The 18,077-nt window shown below is 40.5% G+C and overlaps 1 protein-coding gene across 2 annotated transcripts in view; it reads left to right on the top strand.

The window, feature by feature from the left end:
- The window catches only part of XYLT1 (xylosyltransferase 1), a 435,908-nt gene that overhangs the window by 361,787 nt on the left and 56,044 nt on the right, over nucleotides 1–18,077 (top strand). For both annotated transcript variants that reach the window (XM_044660441.1, XM_044660437.1), the window contains one exon: nucleotides 3,454–3,534. In XM_044660441.1, coding sequence (XP_044516376.1) covers nucleotides 3,454–3,534 — 81 coding nt within the window. The remainder of the gene's footprint in view (nucleotides 1–3,453; nucleotides 3,535–18,077) is intronic.

Genomic DNA, 18,077 nt, shown 5'->3' with positions numbered 1-18,077 from the left:
TCTTTTGGTCATAGAAGACCTAGAGGAGAGGGGAATGAAGGGGGCAGTTAGTATGTTAAATGTAAGTAAATGTTAACAGATCATAACTGTTAACATAGGTCACAACTTTAGAACTATTATCCTGCTGACAGTCCACAATCAGCCATCCAAATCCATCCATTGTTCTGCACACATCATGCCTTTTTATTGATTTCCTTCATTCATAAGATGTTCTCCCTTCTCACCTCTACCTCTTGGAATCTCTATTTGTTTCCTTTCTAAAACTTGGCCATCTCCAGGCCTGGCTCTCCATCCACTGAGCCACCTAACTGTCCCAGAGTTGAGATTTTTAGCCCAGGTTTTCCTGATTCCAGGTACAGTGTTCTCACCTCTAAGGTACTTTTCATAACCTCAGAATAACCCCACAAGGAGTACATAAATCAAGTGCTATTACCCCATTTTGTAAATTGGTAAACTGAGTCCTGGGCAAAAATTTCTTGCTGAAGGTCATGTCAATAGTTAATGAAAGTGCAGGGATAGCATCCATACTTCCTGACTCCTGAGCTGGGTACTTTCTATTTCTTCATGATGATATTGTTAGAATGAGTAGAGGTAGGGAGGTAGAGGAGGAATAGGGTGGGAAATAATGTTTCACTGTGCAAAGAATTTCTAAAACAATAGAATTGTGTGGGTAATTGGACCTGACAATCATCATGGCTCAGTGTAAAAAATGTAAAATAATTAGACTAGGAGTTGGATGCTGACTTTAAGAGTATAGCAGAAACTAGATGAGGTATCTTCCTCCCTTAGGGGAAAAAGAGTCTGAATCTCCCATGTGGAGTTTGGAACAGCCAACACAAATTGTACAGGATGGACTGAAGCTCTCATTTTGGAAACTTTGTACTGGTTTGTGACCATGGGGACCTTACTGCAGTTATCTTGGTGTTGGAACTTGTCTGGGAAGGATGCAGATTGAGCCCAATTTCCCATTACTGTGTTCCCTAATACAATTGTTGTTACTTGGTCGGTCAGTCATGTCCAACTCGTCCTGATCCCATGGACCATGGCACACCGATACTGTCCTTGGGATTTTCATGGCAAAGATACTGGAGTGGTTGGCCATTTCCTTCTCCAGGGGATTAAGACAAACAGGGGTTAAGTGATTTGCCCAGGGTTACACACTTAGTGAATGTCTGAGGCTGGATTTGAACTCAGGTCTTCCAATAGCATCCTCTCAATGCTGAGGCTGGCAACGGTTATTCCTGCATTACTACAAATGAGGCTGAACTCAAAACTTGCAGAGTTAGTCACCTTATGTTTGTTTAGAGGCTCAGAACCACAAAACTTCAACTTAGGAGATGGAAGAGATTAGCCACGGAGCTACCGTCTTAGGAATATTGGGGGACACATTAGCTGGGTAATCTCAGTCAAGAACATAAATGTAGACTAGGGAAAGCAAGATATAGGGAACATTATTATCAGAAAATATTTATTAAATGTTTTATGTGGGTAGGACATGGCTAAATGCTAGAGAAGTGGTCCGTGCCCCCAAGGACCTTAAAATCTACTTTGGGGACATATGCCATAGGTAAAAAAAATAACCAATGTTAAATGCCAGGAAGGGCTACAGTAAGAGGGTAGGGCTTCTTGAAGGCTAAGAGGGTAAGATTTCCATTGCTGTGAGGGGCTTTCCTAACACCAGGGCAGTACCCTCTCAGTGAGGCCAGAGAATATTATCTGTTAGGCTCTATTTGGTGCATTGAAAAAACAAAGCTTCATTCCACCACAAGTAAAGTTTTCACCGCAACTCTGGGGGATTCCTACATGGGGTAGAGAATGAAGCTAAAAATATCTCAAGATCCTTTCGCGTTCTAGTATTTTGTTCTATGCTTCTTTGAATATTTTCCTTTTAGAGTAATAGCAGAGCGATGATTAGAGTATGCTGTTGTTGTTCCTTCATGCCTGACTCATCATAACCCTAGTTGGGGTTTTCTTGGCAAAGATACTGGAGTGATTTGCCATTTTATGCTCCAGGTCATCTTACATATGTGGAAACTAAGGCAAAGAGGGTCAAGTGACTTGCCCAGGATCACACAGCTAGTAAGTGTCTGAAGCCAGATTTGAACTTTGGAAGGGAAGTCTTCTTGATTCCAGGGCCACCACTGTATTCACTGCACCGCTCACAAGCCCAAGTAGAGTATAGCAAGAATGATAATTAGAATATAGCAAAGGTCTTCTTTTTCTTTTTAATTGAAACTTGAACTATGCCAGGACCATGATTCTGAACCTAAACTTTCACAATCTACTAGTATAGAAGGCAAAGGACCTTATTTCAAATCCCACCTTGGAGCTTTACTATGGAGGGTAAATCATTTAACTTCTGGAGACCTTAATTTCTTCCAGTGTGAAGTGAGACTGTTCAAGATGATTTCTGAGGTTCCATCTAGTTTTTACTATATAAGTCATTTAAGTTTCCTAGACCTCAATTTCCTCATTTGTCAAATTAGGAAGTTAGTCAAGGTCAGGAATCGGCAAACTCAGGTGTCAAGGACAAATCTAGCCTTCCAATTGCTCCCTGTCTAAATGGTTTCTGAGATCCCTTCTAATTCCAATTCTATGTCACTTAACTTTCCTAGACCTTGGTTTCCTCAATTATAAAATGAGGTGAGACTAGATGACTCATGTAGCCCCTTCTAGCACTAGATCAATGATTCCATGTGGACAGTCCCCAAGTTTGGACTGAATCTCCACTTTTTCCTCCCACAGCATTTCCTGGAAGTATGATTGACCAATTGATTGTTAAATCCTTGATATGAACTCATTTTACTTCTTTAACCAAAGTAGGAAAGTCAAAAACAACACGTTGCTCATGTAATAAATTGGTATTTGATCAGATAGTGGGTCTACTGATTCTCTGAATTTAAAAAATTGTGGAGAGGAAAAGGGCTTTGTTGAAAGATACTCTAGGACAGTGATGGTGAACTTTTAGAGACCAAGTGTCCAAATTGCACTTTCACTCTGCATATGAGCCCCCCGCCCCCAGCACCTCTGCGCCTTCCACCAGACTGGGGAAGAAGGAAGCACCCCTATTGGACTGCTTTGTCCTCAGGCACACATGGAAAGGGGGGAGGGAATAGCCCCCTTTGGTACGTGCCAGCATGAGTGCCATAGATTCACCAACACAGCACTAGGAAAGGGAAAGGTGGAAAAACTAAGACCACTTGAGTGTTGCAAGCTATGAAAACTCTTCACACTTAGGAGCATCTGGGTATCTCCCTGTTTCCTTAAGGGATCCCATAAATTCCACTTTGCCCAACTCCTCTACTTCTGTGGGTCATAAAATCTACTCTGATCTGTCAATTACTATTCTTCTTTGATCAAAAGAAGTTAAAAAGACAGAAATGACTCCAAATGGCCTCAGGTTCCTAGGAGGACATTAACTGGTTTTTTTTTTCCCCTGGTTTGTTTCCACAGAACAAATGACCAATTGGTGGCGTTTCTCTCTCGATACCGGGACATGAACTTCTTGAAGTCACATGGCCGAGATAATGCAAGGTACCGTGGTTTTCATCAAGCTTTTGGAAAAAACATTGTGACTCTAAGATTGGCCACTCTCTCCTCTCCTCATTTGCCTTAGGACTTGAAATAAGGATATGCTGCATGAATCATGTAATACTATTATTTTAAACCTGATTCAGCTCACCCTTTAGTGCCATTTATAGGTCAGCTCTGTTATGTCTCCAACCTAAACTGTTACAATATAAAAGTGCCTATAGAATTTTTTTTGGCTCAACCCCCTCCCCTCCTTCCATCCTTGTACCATAGAAGGTATCACCCAAAAAGATATGTATATATAGATTGTGTCTTTCATGGTTCTGTTTTTTAGTTCATTCTCTGGAGGTATATATTCACAAGTTATTCTTGAAATATTAATTCTGTAACTGTATATGATGTTCTCTTGGTTCTACTCATTTCACTCTTCATTACTCCATGTTGGTCCTTCCAAGTATTTTTAAGTTAATCTACCCATTGCCCCTCAGGGCTGAGTAGTATCCCATCCAATCATATACCACAATCTGTCCAGCCATTCTCAATTGATGAGCATGCCCTCAATTTCCATTTCTTAACCACCACAAAGAGAACTGCTGTTAATATCTTGGCACATATAGATTCCTAACTTTTTCCCCTGATCTTCTTGGGAAACAGACTTTGCCTTGGGCACATGCTAGCTGTGTGACCTTGAGCAAATCACTTGACCTCTCAAGACCCAAGAGGTTGACCAATGTTGGTAGAGAGACTCCCCTTATCTCCATGTTCCCTATATCAATAAACTCATAGGTTCGATTGTTATCCCTTTCCATAACCTCTCTCAGATTTTAAAATCTGCCTCAATGAAGGCAGTTCCTATACTAGCAATGCCCTTTGCTGAGAAAATCATAAACCCTTTAGTAACCTCAGCCAGGGTTAAGTGATGATAGGGCCCAGCATTCAGGAGAAATGGAAATCAGACAGGGTTAATCAAAGGAGACTTCCTGGAAGTGGTGAGTTACCTGACTTTCGCAGACACTGAGTGTTATTCCTATAACCCTTAGTGGAGAGTGAGGTGTCTAATGCACCACCATTAAATTATCCCCCATCTCCATGTTAAACAACAAAGCCATGGTCCAAGCTAGATTCAATCTGTCCTGGCATTATCATTTAAAGCAGGTCTATGGGCATTGCAATTGGATTAAGCCTGGCACTACAGTTTTGCAGTGTGGCAGAACGTAAGCTGCTTCTAAGGGGCGAGAGCATCCTATACAGATGACTGGAGGGCCATGCTCTAGTTAGCAGAGTCAGCTCACCAATGGGGTGAACTAGAATTAAATCCAGGGAAAGCCTCTAGCAGAGGCTCTCACCTTCCCATTTTTCCCAGGCCCCCAATCACCCTTAAACCCCAGAGCCCTCTTACCAAAATCTTAAATGAATCCTGACATTTGTACATAAAGCAAGGCTTACATTGCCAACATCAGCTGGGACTCAGGTAATTTAGATCAATTAAGCACACTAATTCAGTATTAATTTAATAGTAAAATGTGCTAATATGCCACTTGTCCGCTCCTCAGAGTAATGTTCTCCTCTTTATTAGCTGAAACAGTGCCTGCTGCATATATAAGTACCAAAGCTCTTTTCCCATCGAACAGGACTCAAGAATCTGGCCCTCTCTACCATCCACCCAGGGATAAAGGCTTCCTCATTTGTGACCTTCCCTAGAAGGGTGATGGATCCTGAGCCTTCTCAACTCAGAGAAGAACCCCTGGAAAGAATAGCTGGGTCCAAAAATGACCAGGATGGAGACAGCGAGGTAGTACACCAAGTAGAGGGCAAATCATGGATTCAGGAGATCCTGAGTTCAAATCTGGCCTCAGACACTTCCTAGCTGTGTGACCCTGGGCAAGTCGCTTAGCCCAGTTGCCTAGCTCTTGCCACTAAGACAGGAAGTAAAGATTTAAAAAAAAAAAGTGACCAGGACAGACAATTAGAACAGGGCTGGTCCTTAGGCATGGTTCCTTGTGTGAGAGAATCTACCCATACCTCTATAAACTGAGCTTCTCTTAAAGTACTAGGACTATCCTCTGAACTCACACCCACTGATGTTACACTGCCTCATTTCCATCCCATCCACATTCCTTTGCCTAGCACTTACTGAACATCTCTGTCCAGAAATCCCTTTCCCCAACCCCATCTTCTCGTTTTGAAATTTCCTTCTTTTTGTCTTAGCACTGAGGACTCTGAAGTCTCCAGTCATTTTCCCCCTTCTTGGTAATACACATCAGTTCTCACAGAGACTGGAGGCAGTGACACCCACTGTCTTCTGAGGAGAGAAGAAATGCTACTGGGATGAATTTCAGGGCAAGTAGAATGGTATCTCACTGAGTCAATGGAACGAAGCATTTTAGGGTAAAGACCCTCATTGATCACAGCCTATATGGCAGGTTAATTACTCTGCCAACCAGGAGAGCAAACCCCGAGGTGAATACCAGTTTATAGAAAGAGATATGTATTTGATTCTAGCACAAGATGGTAGAAAAAAGCAATGAGGGAAAACTTCCTCCAGTTTTTCAACTCTTCAGAATATTCATTACATCGGAGCTATTTTTTCAACAAATGACCCATTTCCACATTAATTCTAATTTTTCCTAGTTGTTGCCAATGTAATGAGCCATCTTCCATGACATACCTCTGGATTCTAGTCCCAGTTCTTCAGGCTGCTATAACCATGTAACCTTGGGCAAGCTCACCAACTTGACTTCTCTGTGGTTCTTACTTTTCTCTTCTGGAAAAGTGGAAAAATACACACACACACACACACACACACACACACACACACACACACACACACACACACACACACATGCGCGCCTATGTATATATGGGGAGGGAGAGAGACAGAGAGAAAGACAGAGAGAGAGAATGAGTGCCTGAATTCTAGGATTAGAGTACTGGAGTCAAGAAGACAAGTTCAAATCTTGCTTCAAACACTTAATAACAGGGAGCAGCTGAGTGGCTCAGGGGATTGAGAGTCAGGCCTAGAGAGGGGAGGTCCTAGGTTCAAATCCAGCCTCAGACCCTTCCTAGCTGTGTGACCCTGGGCAAGTCACTTAACCCCCATTGCCTAGCCCTTACCACTCTTCTGCCTTGGAACCAAAACAGTATTGATTCTAAGACAGAAGGTGAAGATTAAAAAAAAAGACATTAACAAGGCCATAATCATGATCAAGTTACTTAATCTCTGTCTACCTTAGACCCCTCAATTCTAAAATGTGGATCATGATAGCACCTTCCTCACAGGGTTTTGGGAGGATCAAATGAGATAATATTTGCAAAGCACTTTGACAGTGCCTGGAACATAGTAGCCACTTAATAAAATGCTTGTTCCCTTCTCTTCTATATACATATAACCAAACACCCACACTCTAAGGACCCTGCAGTCTCTAACTTTTTATGAGTCTATGGCTTTGTGACTTATAATGATCCTATTAAATAAGAGACAGAGTAGATGAGAATAAATAGGGAGAAAAACCATACATGAGCAAAAGAAAAAAAATCTTCACAATATGCCTCAAATTTTATATGTTCTTCAGTTTCTAATTTCATGTGGCCTATAATAGCAGCAATGACCTTCTGTTACCATCATCAGTGTTTAGTGTCCAATTTGAGCCTCCAATTCCCAACTGGAGAAGCTAGCGTGAAGGCTATCTAACATTTTAATGACAACCCAATTGGCCCTGGCTGTTCCAGTAATTAAATGAGGGAGGGGGGTGTTTTGTTAAATGTTTTCCCTCTCTTTCCTCAAAATAAGGAACCAAATGTATTGAAGAATATTTTGTATAATTATAACCCCTTAAGCGACCCTTGTGAATCAATAGATAAGCAAGTGGTACCCAGCGGGTGGCTTTTTAACCAGCAAGAGCCAAGCTTTGTAAACAGGCCCTGATTCTCCAAATCCAGCTCAGAGCGCTGGAGAGAGGTTTCCTAAGTGCCAGCTTAAAACTGAAATGCTCATACGGCTCCATTAGCAATCCATTTCCAGATAAACAGAAGGCAAGCTCCCTTGTCCAGAAAGTTTTGCTTGGTCCCTCCTTTTTGCTCTGCCCCTGAAATGTTGTTTTTTATCTGCCTCAGCTATTTTAGGATTCTGCCCCTTTGTCCTTGAGGCCATCTAGGTAGCTTGCTAGTTCTTGATACTCATAACTGTGCCACCTCCTTGGGGACCATGGGCATCTTTGGGCCAGGGCCCGAGGGGGACTCCCTTGTCCATAACTTTAAGTGCTAACCCTCTATAGAGCCCTCTGGAGAATGGAGCAGAAATAGAATCAAGAATAAAAGCCCCCAGTATGTCCATCAAGACATCAAGCATGATATTAAGGAGGAAGGAGAGTCACAAAGCCCGTCCCAAATAGCAGAGTCCTGGTGGTACCCAGTGGTTTTAGTTCCTGATTGGATGCCAGGGCACATGGAAGAGCCTTGAGCAGCATACAAAATCTTGTCTATAAAGTTATGCCTCATTTTCCAATTTTCTTGCCTTGAGTATCTCTTCTTATTTAGCTTTTCTCATCCACCAGTGCCCTGTGAGGGGTTTACAGCCTATAAAGCCCAAATTCTTTACTACATAAGTCCATTGTGAGGAGCACCTACTAAGTCTCTAACCTATATAGTCCTTCTTTGATGTATCCTCTCTGCCTGTGTGTTGTTTTTTTTTAAACCCTTACTTTCCATCTTAAAATCAATCCTATGTTTTGGTTCCAAGACAGAAGAGTGCTAAGGGCGAGGCAATAGGAGTTGAGTGACTTGTCCAGGATCACACCGCTAGGAAAAGTTTGAAGCCAGATTTAAACCCAGGATCTCCCATCTCTAGAACTGCTTTTTTCAATCCACTGAGCCATCTTATTGACCCCTTCTTGTGTTTTTGAGGATCATTGTACTTGAACCATAAAACTGTGCTCTATGAAGACAAAAAGTTCTGAATTGAAGTCCTCCCAGATAGAAGGTATATAGCCTGTCCTTATAGATTCCTAGGTCTTCCTCAGTGTCACACCTAAGCTCATGTGTAACAACTCTCATGGGTAAGATGGTCTTATATTTAAAGCCCTCTTCCCAAGCTCTTAGCCAGTTTCCATTTGCTTTCTCCTTAGCCACAAGCTGTCCTCTCCAGTCACAAGACTCTGAAAATGGCCTGTTTGTTTAAACTCATCCCTTCTTCCTCCGAGTACTCAAAAGTATTCAAAGATCTTAAGCTTTTATTCTTTTTTTATTTATTGTCGTGCAAGATACATTTCCATATTGGTCATTGTTGTAAGAGCACATTCACACATAACCAAAAACCCAAAATAAAACCATAGAAACATTGATGTGAAAGACGACTCCACTAGTTCTTTCACTGGAAGTGAATAGCATTCCCTGGTATAAGACTTTCAAGATTGTTCCAGATCATTGCATTGCTGAGAGCAGCCAGATTTTCACATATAATCATCATCCAATATTGCCACTGCTGTGTACAATGTTCTCCCAGTTCTGTTAAGCTTTTATTCTTATTTGCTTATTTTATTTATTTTTAGATTATTTGTGTGTGTGTGTGCGTGCGTGAGTGTGCGTGTGCGTGTGTGTGTGTGTGTGTGTGTGTGTGTGTGTGTGTGTGTGCAGGATAAATCCCTTATTCTTGGGGATAATATGAGGTCAGAACCAGAGGGACACCTTGGCTATGTTCAGTAACTGGCCAATCTTATTCCTTCATCCTGTGCTGACCAAACACTGTTTGATGTGTCCATAATAGGGCATTTCTTATTCCATTTTCAGTCATATTTTTTAACCTCTTCCTCAACTACTTAATACTGTCCACCTCTTCACTGCCTTTGAGGTGTGGGGGTATTTGTTTAATGATTTTTGAAAGTGGGCTCTTAAACTGAATAGATTACCATTAATTTTGAGGCAGCATTCATTCTCCCACACAGAAATGTCTCTCAATGGCCTTTGGAATGCACAAGAATGGTGACCCTATTTCAATGGAGACAATGACATGTTCATTATTCCCCCATGAGGGAAAGTGCATTTTAAATTTTTATTCCTTATAACTAACTTTGAGATACTCCTTATTGACTCATTCTGAATGTGAAAGAGGTTGTAAAATTTTTACTAGAGACGATTAGAGACTGGCCATTCTGCCTTTTAGTGTAAAGAAAAGCAAAAAAGAAAGTGACTCAGAAAACTTCTTAGGAAAGGAAAGGCTAAATTTTCAGCGAATATTCTTCTGCTTGCCTTTAGTGATGGTAATTTTTCAGAGTGGAAACATATAGAGGTCTATGTGCAAACATAAGGTATTTCTGTTCCTGCTTATGTGATCATGGGATTTAAAACTTGAATGGGGCCTTAGAGAGCTTAGGAGTGCTGGATTTGGAGTCTCTTCTGCCACTGATGACCAGTATGGTCTTGGGCAAGTCACTTACCTCTGTTAACCTTACTTTCCTCATCTGTATAATGAAAGGATTGATCTAATTGATTTCTAAGGCGCTTTCTTTCCCTCACTGTATCCTGTGGATTCTAGTCCAATTCCTTCACACTTAACAGGTAAGAAAATTAAGTCTGAAGACCCTAAGAAAATATGTGGAGCCAACCAAATTGTTTTCAGGGGACTTGCGATCCTTATAGCCTCTCTTTGTTAGCAAAATCTGCTCTTAAGAAAAAGCAAATTGAACTAAGGTTTTAGGACTTCAAATCCAATCCCTCTTCCACTCTTTCACTCAATTTTCAAGATTGTGTTAATGAGACTATCACGGACCAAAGCTGTTAAGGGCCAGTACTCTGGGGATCTTCTGAGGAATTACAATAAACAGAATGCTTGGCAAGATAAATGTGCAGTGGAATTTTGTGAGAGAGATGGAGACTGAGAAGAGGAGAGAGAGAGAGAGAGAGAGAGAGAGAGAGAGAGAGAGAGAGAGAGAGAGAGAGAGAGAGAGAAAAGAAGAAGAAGATTATGATGATGATTTAATGAGATAGATCAAGTACATGGGCTATTGTGGAACTTTTTAGGTCTAAGGATAGAAAAAAAGCATCAAAATATCTTCTTTTAAGTTTAAGAACATGGAGTAGTACTCTTTAATAATAACCATGAAGATAGGAGAAATACACACATTTCTAAGAAGAGGATGGCAATGATCTCTTCTTAGTCCAGTTAGGCTTACTGCATTTATTTCCCAACTCCTAGTAGAGAGAAGAAAAGAATTCTGATGGTCTTTCTGCCTACATGTTAGAGAGACCAAGACTTTTCCCTACTGCTGTTGCTCCCCTTTTCCCATTAAGAAGGTGAAATCATGTGATGCTTCCTGATGCTCTGTCCTTCTGGAGATGAAAACAAACTAGGTAGGCATCATTCTCTTCTTTTGTGGATCAGGAAGAAAAGAAAGAAAGAGACTAGAGCTCTCAGAAGTCTAGCCTGAAGGTCTCCCCCCTTACTTCTTTTGTCATCTGATCACAGATAGCTTACTTCTGTTTTCTAGGAGATTGGAGGCAATATGGTACCTTCTGCCTTTCCAGTTCTTTCAATATGAAAGCTTAGTGGAGGTGGGCAACCTCTCTCCTCCTTTTCAAGGCACAGATTAGTTTTTAATCAAAGGGATCTTGATCTGTTGTTGAATGAGAGCCTCACCTTCTTGGTCCAGTTAAATAATGCATGAGAGCCACCGGTTGTTCTCTCTAGATGAGTGGAGAGATGTGAGTCACTGCCTTACCCCCAACCTCCATTAATCCCATAGAGCTAGAAGACATCTTATTATCAGCTGCTACTTATACCATTGCTAAGGATGGCTAAGCAAACATTTTCCTAACACTATAGGAGCGATGGCAAGCTGGTGAGTAGAAGACATTTCGGGACAAGTCTTTACAGAAGAGAGAGGACAAATACCTTGTGAAGTAGGAGATGATGGAAAAATAGAATCAAAACAGATATTTTCTTTCACTAATCCTTACTTTCTGTTTTGATAACAACTTTTAAGACAAAAAAGCAAGGGCTACGTAATTGGAGTTAAGTGTCTGAGGCCAGATTTGAACCTAGGTTCTCCCGACTCCAGTCCCGGCTCTTTATATCTACTGCATCACCTACCTGCCCCTCTTTTATTGATTTTGTGTTACCAGATATTTCTTGGTGTTTTCCTCGTTAGGCTGGATGTAAGCTCATTTGAAAAGTGGACATAGTCTCTGCACTTGGATCCCCATCATCCTTTTTGGCACAGTGCCTGGCACATAGCAGGACCTTAATAAACACTTGTCACTGATTGATGGTGACCCAAGATCTTCCCTAGACATGCGGTCATCTCTGTACAAGACTTAGGGTGGGGCTCATGGTTTACATAACCAAGTCCCATGCCACAGGAGGGAAATGCCAGTTGTTTTCTTGGCAGAAAACATGTGTTGCTAATGATCTATACAAACATCCACCCTGGGCCTGGAATTGTGCTGTTTGCTTTGCTCCTCTGCTAGAAAAGATGCGTCATTTATGGTGTTTTTTTCTAGGCTGCAAAACAACCTGGGGACTTACAAGGTGTTTGTTTGTAGGATTAAGACATACCCATGTGTTTGTTATGTCACCACCTTTGCACCAACACCTAATATAAAATTAGCTGGAGGAGGGAATTTCTGTCTGGGGCAGAATCAACATTTTAGCACCTACTGGCTCTTTGGGGAAGTCATCTTTTTTTTTAAGTTCTCTTTTCTCATACTAATTGCTGCCATTGACTTGAATGTAAGTTTTTCAAGAATAGGGATCATTTCCCTGATTACCTGATTATACCCCCAAAGCCTAGCCAGTGCCTGACCCATAGAAAACTAGTAATACATGCTTGTAGGCTGGATGATTATCCTATTCTCAGGGAGCATTCTGATGTCCCATACTTCCTGCAGATGTTTTCCTTGAGCTCATGGGCTTTACCATAGTCCTGGGAACTTGAGGTAACAAAGTAGAACAGTAGATAGAATGCTAGGACTGATTCAAGAACACCTGAGTTCAAATATGGCCTTAAGCACTTTATGGCCATGTGATCCTGGGCAAGTCATTTAACTTCTGACTGCCTCAGTTTCTTCATTTGCAAAATGAAGATAATAATAGAACCCCACCTACCAGAATTGTGAAAATAAAATGTTTGTAAAGCACTTGGCAAACTTTAAAGTGTTATATTAATGCTATTTATTATTATGTTTATTATACTTCAGTAGCTGTAGCTTAAGTCTGGAAGCACCCTGGCCCTGACCACAATTTCCCCCACCTGTCTTTCCTTTAATGGATCATGTCACAATTCAATTTAACAAACATTTTTACATGTGCTAAGTTGTTCTTTTTCAGTCACTTCACTCATGTCTGACTTTGTGACCCCATTTGGGGTTTTCTTGACACAGATACTAGTGGTTGCCATTTTCTTCTCCATCTCATTTTACAGATGAGAAAACTGAGGCAAATAGGAGTAAGTGAGGAGTAAGGGGCACACAGCTAGGAAGTGTCTGAGGCCAGATTTGAACTCATGAAGTTGAGTCTTCCTGATACTAAGGCCCAGCATCCTATCCACTATGTCACTTAGCTACTTAGCTGCCCCCTAAGTACCAGGGCTCAAAAGTAAAAAAATTAAAAATTTTTAAAAAAGGTCTTTTTCTTCAAAGTTCTTATAGAGTTATAGAAATTGAGCCATTTCATGAATTCCTAATCTGCCAAAAGGAAAGCAGGAAAATCATCCTCTGAAAGGAGAGAGAGACAGACAGACAGACAAAGACAGACAGAGACAAAGAGAGAGACAGAGAGAGAGGAGAGGGCTCAGTTTACCTCTTGACTTTCTTAAATTATGTTTAGAAGATCTTATTTTCAGCATACCATGGAATGGCGTTTGATGGAAGAGACAAGGAAGAAAAGAATTGGCCTAAGAAAATTCATGAACCCAGCCAAGTTGTTTTTGTAGCCTCAGATAGTCTCTTTGGTAGCAAATTCTGCTCCCAGGAGAGGATGGAGGGTCATTTATTTACACCTTCATGTGAATATGTCACTGTGAGAGCAGTGACTGGAATATTTCTATTCTAAGCTTGTTTGTAGAATACAACACTAAAGGAGTTTCAAGGCAGAGTGAAGAGGGAAGAAGCCTCCCCAAACCCCTTAAAAACATAAAATAGAGTCTTACTAAAAGTTCCTAGGGGGAAGGCTGACCCTGAGGACAAGATACCCCTCAGAAAAGCTTATTTCATTATGCGGTATAGAATCTGGTTTGAAGTTTGCCAGAGCAGCTAGGTGGTGCAGTGGATAAGAGCACTGGGCCTGGAGTCATGAAGGCCTGAATTCAAATCCTGCTTTAGCCATTTAGTGTGACCCTGAGCAAGTCACTTAGCCCTCTTTGCCTTAATTTCCTTATCTATAAACTGAGAAGGAAATGGAAAACCTCTCTCAAATATTTACCAAGAAAATCCCAAATGGGTCATAAAGAGTCAAATAGAACCAATGTCTGAGCATCAATAACAACAAATAGAGTTTGCCGGGGAGAGGGGGAGTGGGGAGGAAAGCCAGCTGGGTGACTCAGTGAAATTGAGAGCCAGGCCTAGAGAAGGGAGGTCCTGGGTTCAAATCTGACCTCAGGCAATTCCTAGCTGTGTGACTTTGGACAAGTCACTTAACCCCCATTGCCTACCCCTTATCATTCTTCCACCTTAAAACCAATACACAGTATTGATTCTAAGACAGAAGGTAAGGTTTTAAAAGAAAAAAAAATGGAGTTTGCCATCTGATTAAAAACTCTTTAAGGTTAAAACCTCTGAGTAAAAAGTGGAAGGAATGAACTCAGGCAGTCAATAAATATTTATTAAGCACCTACTATGTGCCATAAGCTATGTTAAGTTATAGAATCATAGTGAGGTGAACAGGATTTTGAAGGTTGTCAAGCCCAGCCCCTTTATTTTATAGATAAGGAACTGGGACCCAGAGAAGACTCTGTCCAAAGTCTCTAATGGTAGCCAGAATAATTCACCTGTCTGTAAGGAATCATCTGACATTGTCAATGGAATGGGTAGGTTTATGGAGATAGTTAGAAAAAATATTCCTTTTCTGATTAGTGGCACTGAACCCATTCGTCAGGCCCAAAAATCTTTTGATCTATAAACAGGCAACTGTTTAAGCCAAATTGTTGGCAATGAAGACAAGAGAGCAGCCAGGAAACAAGACTGAGAAATCTACTTTCTAAAAGATGATTGGTGCCAGCTTGTTTATATTGAGGAAACTTTCTACTTGGATGTCATGTAGTATTAGGATTGATATGAGGAAATGATTAATATTTAATCCCCTGTGAGTAAAACAGATTTTATTTACCTTTTGCTTTCCTAAAATCCGATTGGGAATTCATCAGCATTGCATGTTCCCTTTATTTAATCCAATTATGATAGTCATGTCAAAATAATTATTAACATTCCTGGTGAGCTCTCCTCTTTTTTAAAAAAACTTTTTTAAAAATTTTATTTCTTTCCAATTACATGTAGAAACAATTTTTGGCAATTGTTTTTTGACAATTTGTGATTCAGATTCTCTCCCTCGTTCCCTTCTCTCTCCCCACCAAGGTGGTAAATAGTTGGATATAGGCTGTATCAATGCTTTCATGCAATACATATTTCCATATTCCTCATTTTATGAGTAAAGACACATATCATATATATCATTAAAGAAACTCATGAAGAAAATAAAGTGAAGGATGGCATGCTTTGATCTGCAATCAGATTGCAATACTTCCTTCTTAGGCTGTGGATTTTAGAGCATTTTAATTGAGTCCCTTGGAGTTATCTTGGATCTTCATTTTACTAGTATTAGTTTAGTCCTTAACAGTTGATCATTATATAATATTACTATTACTATATACAATGTTCTCCTGGTTCTGCTCACTTCACTTTGTACCAGTTCATATAAGTCTTTCCAGGTTTTTCTGAACTTATCCTGTTTATCATTTCTTATGGCACAATAGTTTTCCATGACAACCATATACCACAGCTTGTTCAGGCATTCCCTCAATTAACTGATACCCCCTCAATTTCCAATTCTTTACCACTACAAAAAGAGCTGCATGATAATATATGTTATTTATCATGCAAAATCTAATACTCATTAAAACTAAAACCCCAAAATAAAAACGCAAATAAACTAAAGTGAAATTTTATGTTAAGCAATAACCCCACAATATTGCTGTTAATGCGTACAATGTTCCCATGATTCTGCTTATTTCACTCTGCATCAGTTGATGTAGGTCTTTGCAGCTCTTTCTGACATCATCCTGTTCATTCCTTATAGCACAATAGTATCTTATCACCATCATATATCACAATTTGCTCAGCCATTCCCTGGTTAATAGACATCCCTTTAATTTCCAATTCTTTGCCACATCAAAGATTGCTGCTATAAATATTTTTGTACAAATAAGTCCTTCCCCCCCCTTTTTTTATCTCTTTGTTTGTGATAGAAACTTAGTAGTAGTATTGCTAGATCAAAGGATATGCACAGTTTTATAGCCTTTTGGGCATCGTTCCAAATTGCCCTCCAGAATGGTTAGATCAGTTCACAAGTGAGCTCTCTTTTTTATGGGGGTGTGTTTTTAAAAGAATAGCTTTTTTTGCCTCCTTCCTTCCTTCCTTCCTTCCTTCCTTCCTTCCTTCCTTCCTCCCTCCCTCCCTCCCTCCCTCCCTCCCTCCTTCCCTCCCTCCCTCTCTCTCTCTCTCTCTCTCTCTCTCTCTCTCTGTCTCTCTCTCTCTCTCTCTCTCTTTTCTTTCTTTCTTAATGCTTTTAATGCTTTTAACCTGGCAATCAGAATGACACTAAGTCATTAGCCTGTCAGGTAGCTATGTGGACTCAAAGTGGATAGAAGACCAGGCTTGGAAATGGGAATACCTGAATTCAAATACTGCTTTATGCACTTACAAGTTGTATGGCCTTGGGTAAATCATTTAACCTCTGTAAACCTCCATTTCCTCATCTATAAATGAGGAACTTGGATTCAATACTCTCCAAGTCTTTTTTAACTTTGAATCTGTGACCTTCCTATGATACAAGCTAATTTTAGGAAGAAAACTTGTGTGATTCTCGGTTTACTCAATGTCATTGTCTCATAGACGGGAGAACCCCAGAACTCCATGCAATAGTTCTTACGACATTGTAAAAATAGATCAGTGAAATGTCTTCCTTTTTGCAGATGGGAAAATCAAGTCAGGGCAAGAAATAAAATTAGAGTTAAGCTAATGAAATAATACCTTAGTTTTATTTAGACTTTTTATTCCTCCAAAGTACTTTATTTGCCCTGTCTCCCTTTATATTCAGAGAATGATTACATAGGCTGATAGTATAAGTTTTATGATCCTCATTTTTTCAGAAGATGAAACTGAGCTTCAGAGAGATTAAATGAATACAGATACACAGTGTGTGGTGATTCCTTCTGAATCCATATTTAGGGTGTTTTTCTGGGTATACACCACTGTCTGCAATAGTTGATCAAGTGAATGGAGCAAATCAGAACTTCAAATCAGAAAGTCCCAAGTTCAAATCCTGCCCCAGATACTTATAAGCTTATGTGTTACTTAATTTCTCTCAGCTTCAGTTTCTTCATCTGTAAAATGGTAATAATAGCACCTCTTTTACAGGGTTGTGACAATGAAATGAGCTAGCACTGTAAATATTTGAGTGCCATATAAATGCTTGACTCTGGAATCTTAATTCAGGCTTCTAGCCAGCACATCTCCCTGAGGCATTATTGTTATTGTCATTCAGTCATTTCATTGATGTCCAACTCTTTGTGACTCCATTTGGGGTTTTCTGGCCAAAGATACCAGAGTGGTTCCCTAACTCCCTTCTTCAGCTCATTTTACAGATGAGAAGCTAATCGGTAAAAAGTTAACCGACTTGTATAGGATCACACAGCTAGTAAGTGTCCAGGGCCAGATTTGAACTCAGGAAGATGAATCTTGGTGATTCCAAGCCTAGTGCTCTATCCACTGTGCTACGGAGCTGCTTTCCTGATACATACCTTTTCAGAAATCTCTACCAAAATACTCAGCATCAGTATAGAACGTCCCATAGTAGCCAAGTTCTCCATCTGAAGCACTTTAAGATATTCCTCACTGAAGCCATTAGTCTATTTCCTTCTCATGAGATGATTCCCTGTTTCCTTTGCCAAGTGTGTTTTTTTAGGTCAGAAATAATTAGCTCGAGATCTGTCCTTTCCCAGGGTCTTTCCCCTGCGCTTTTAGTTTAAGCCTCAGTTGAATTCATGTTTCTTCCCAGACACTATCATGTTTCTTTGACTGGCAATATCGTTAGCTGCTAGGGAGAGCTGAGTTCTACAGCTTCTCCTAGACTAGAGAAACAAACCCGCTTTTCCATTAACATGTAGACGCAAACCAAGCAACTGTGGGGTCCATCTGGCCTGCTGCCGTCCTTTGAAGCAAGTAAGCAAAGCTTCTCCCCTCGCCTGAGACCCACTCCCGTGTACACACTGGGGTGCTGAGGAATCCCTGAACAGTACTCAGTAACTGCAAGGGGCAGGCATGGTTTTGGCTGTAAAGTCTAC

Source organism: Gracilinanus agilis, chromosome 1 (genome assembly GCF_016433145.1).
Source record: "Gracilinanus agilis isolate LMUSP501 chromosome 1, AgileGrace, whole genome shotgun sequence".
In the NCBI taxonomy this organism is placed as follows: domain Eukaryota; kingdom Metazoa; phylum Chordata; class Mammalia; order Didelphimorphia; family Didelphidae; genus Gracilinanus; species Gracilinanus agilis.
The sequence above is the reverse complement of the archived record's forward strand: the minus strand, read 5'-3'. Positions and strand labels throughout refer to the sequence as shown.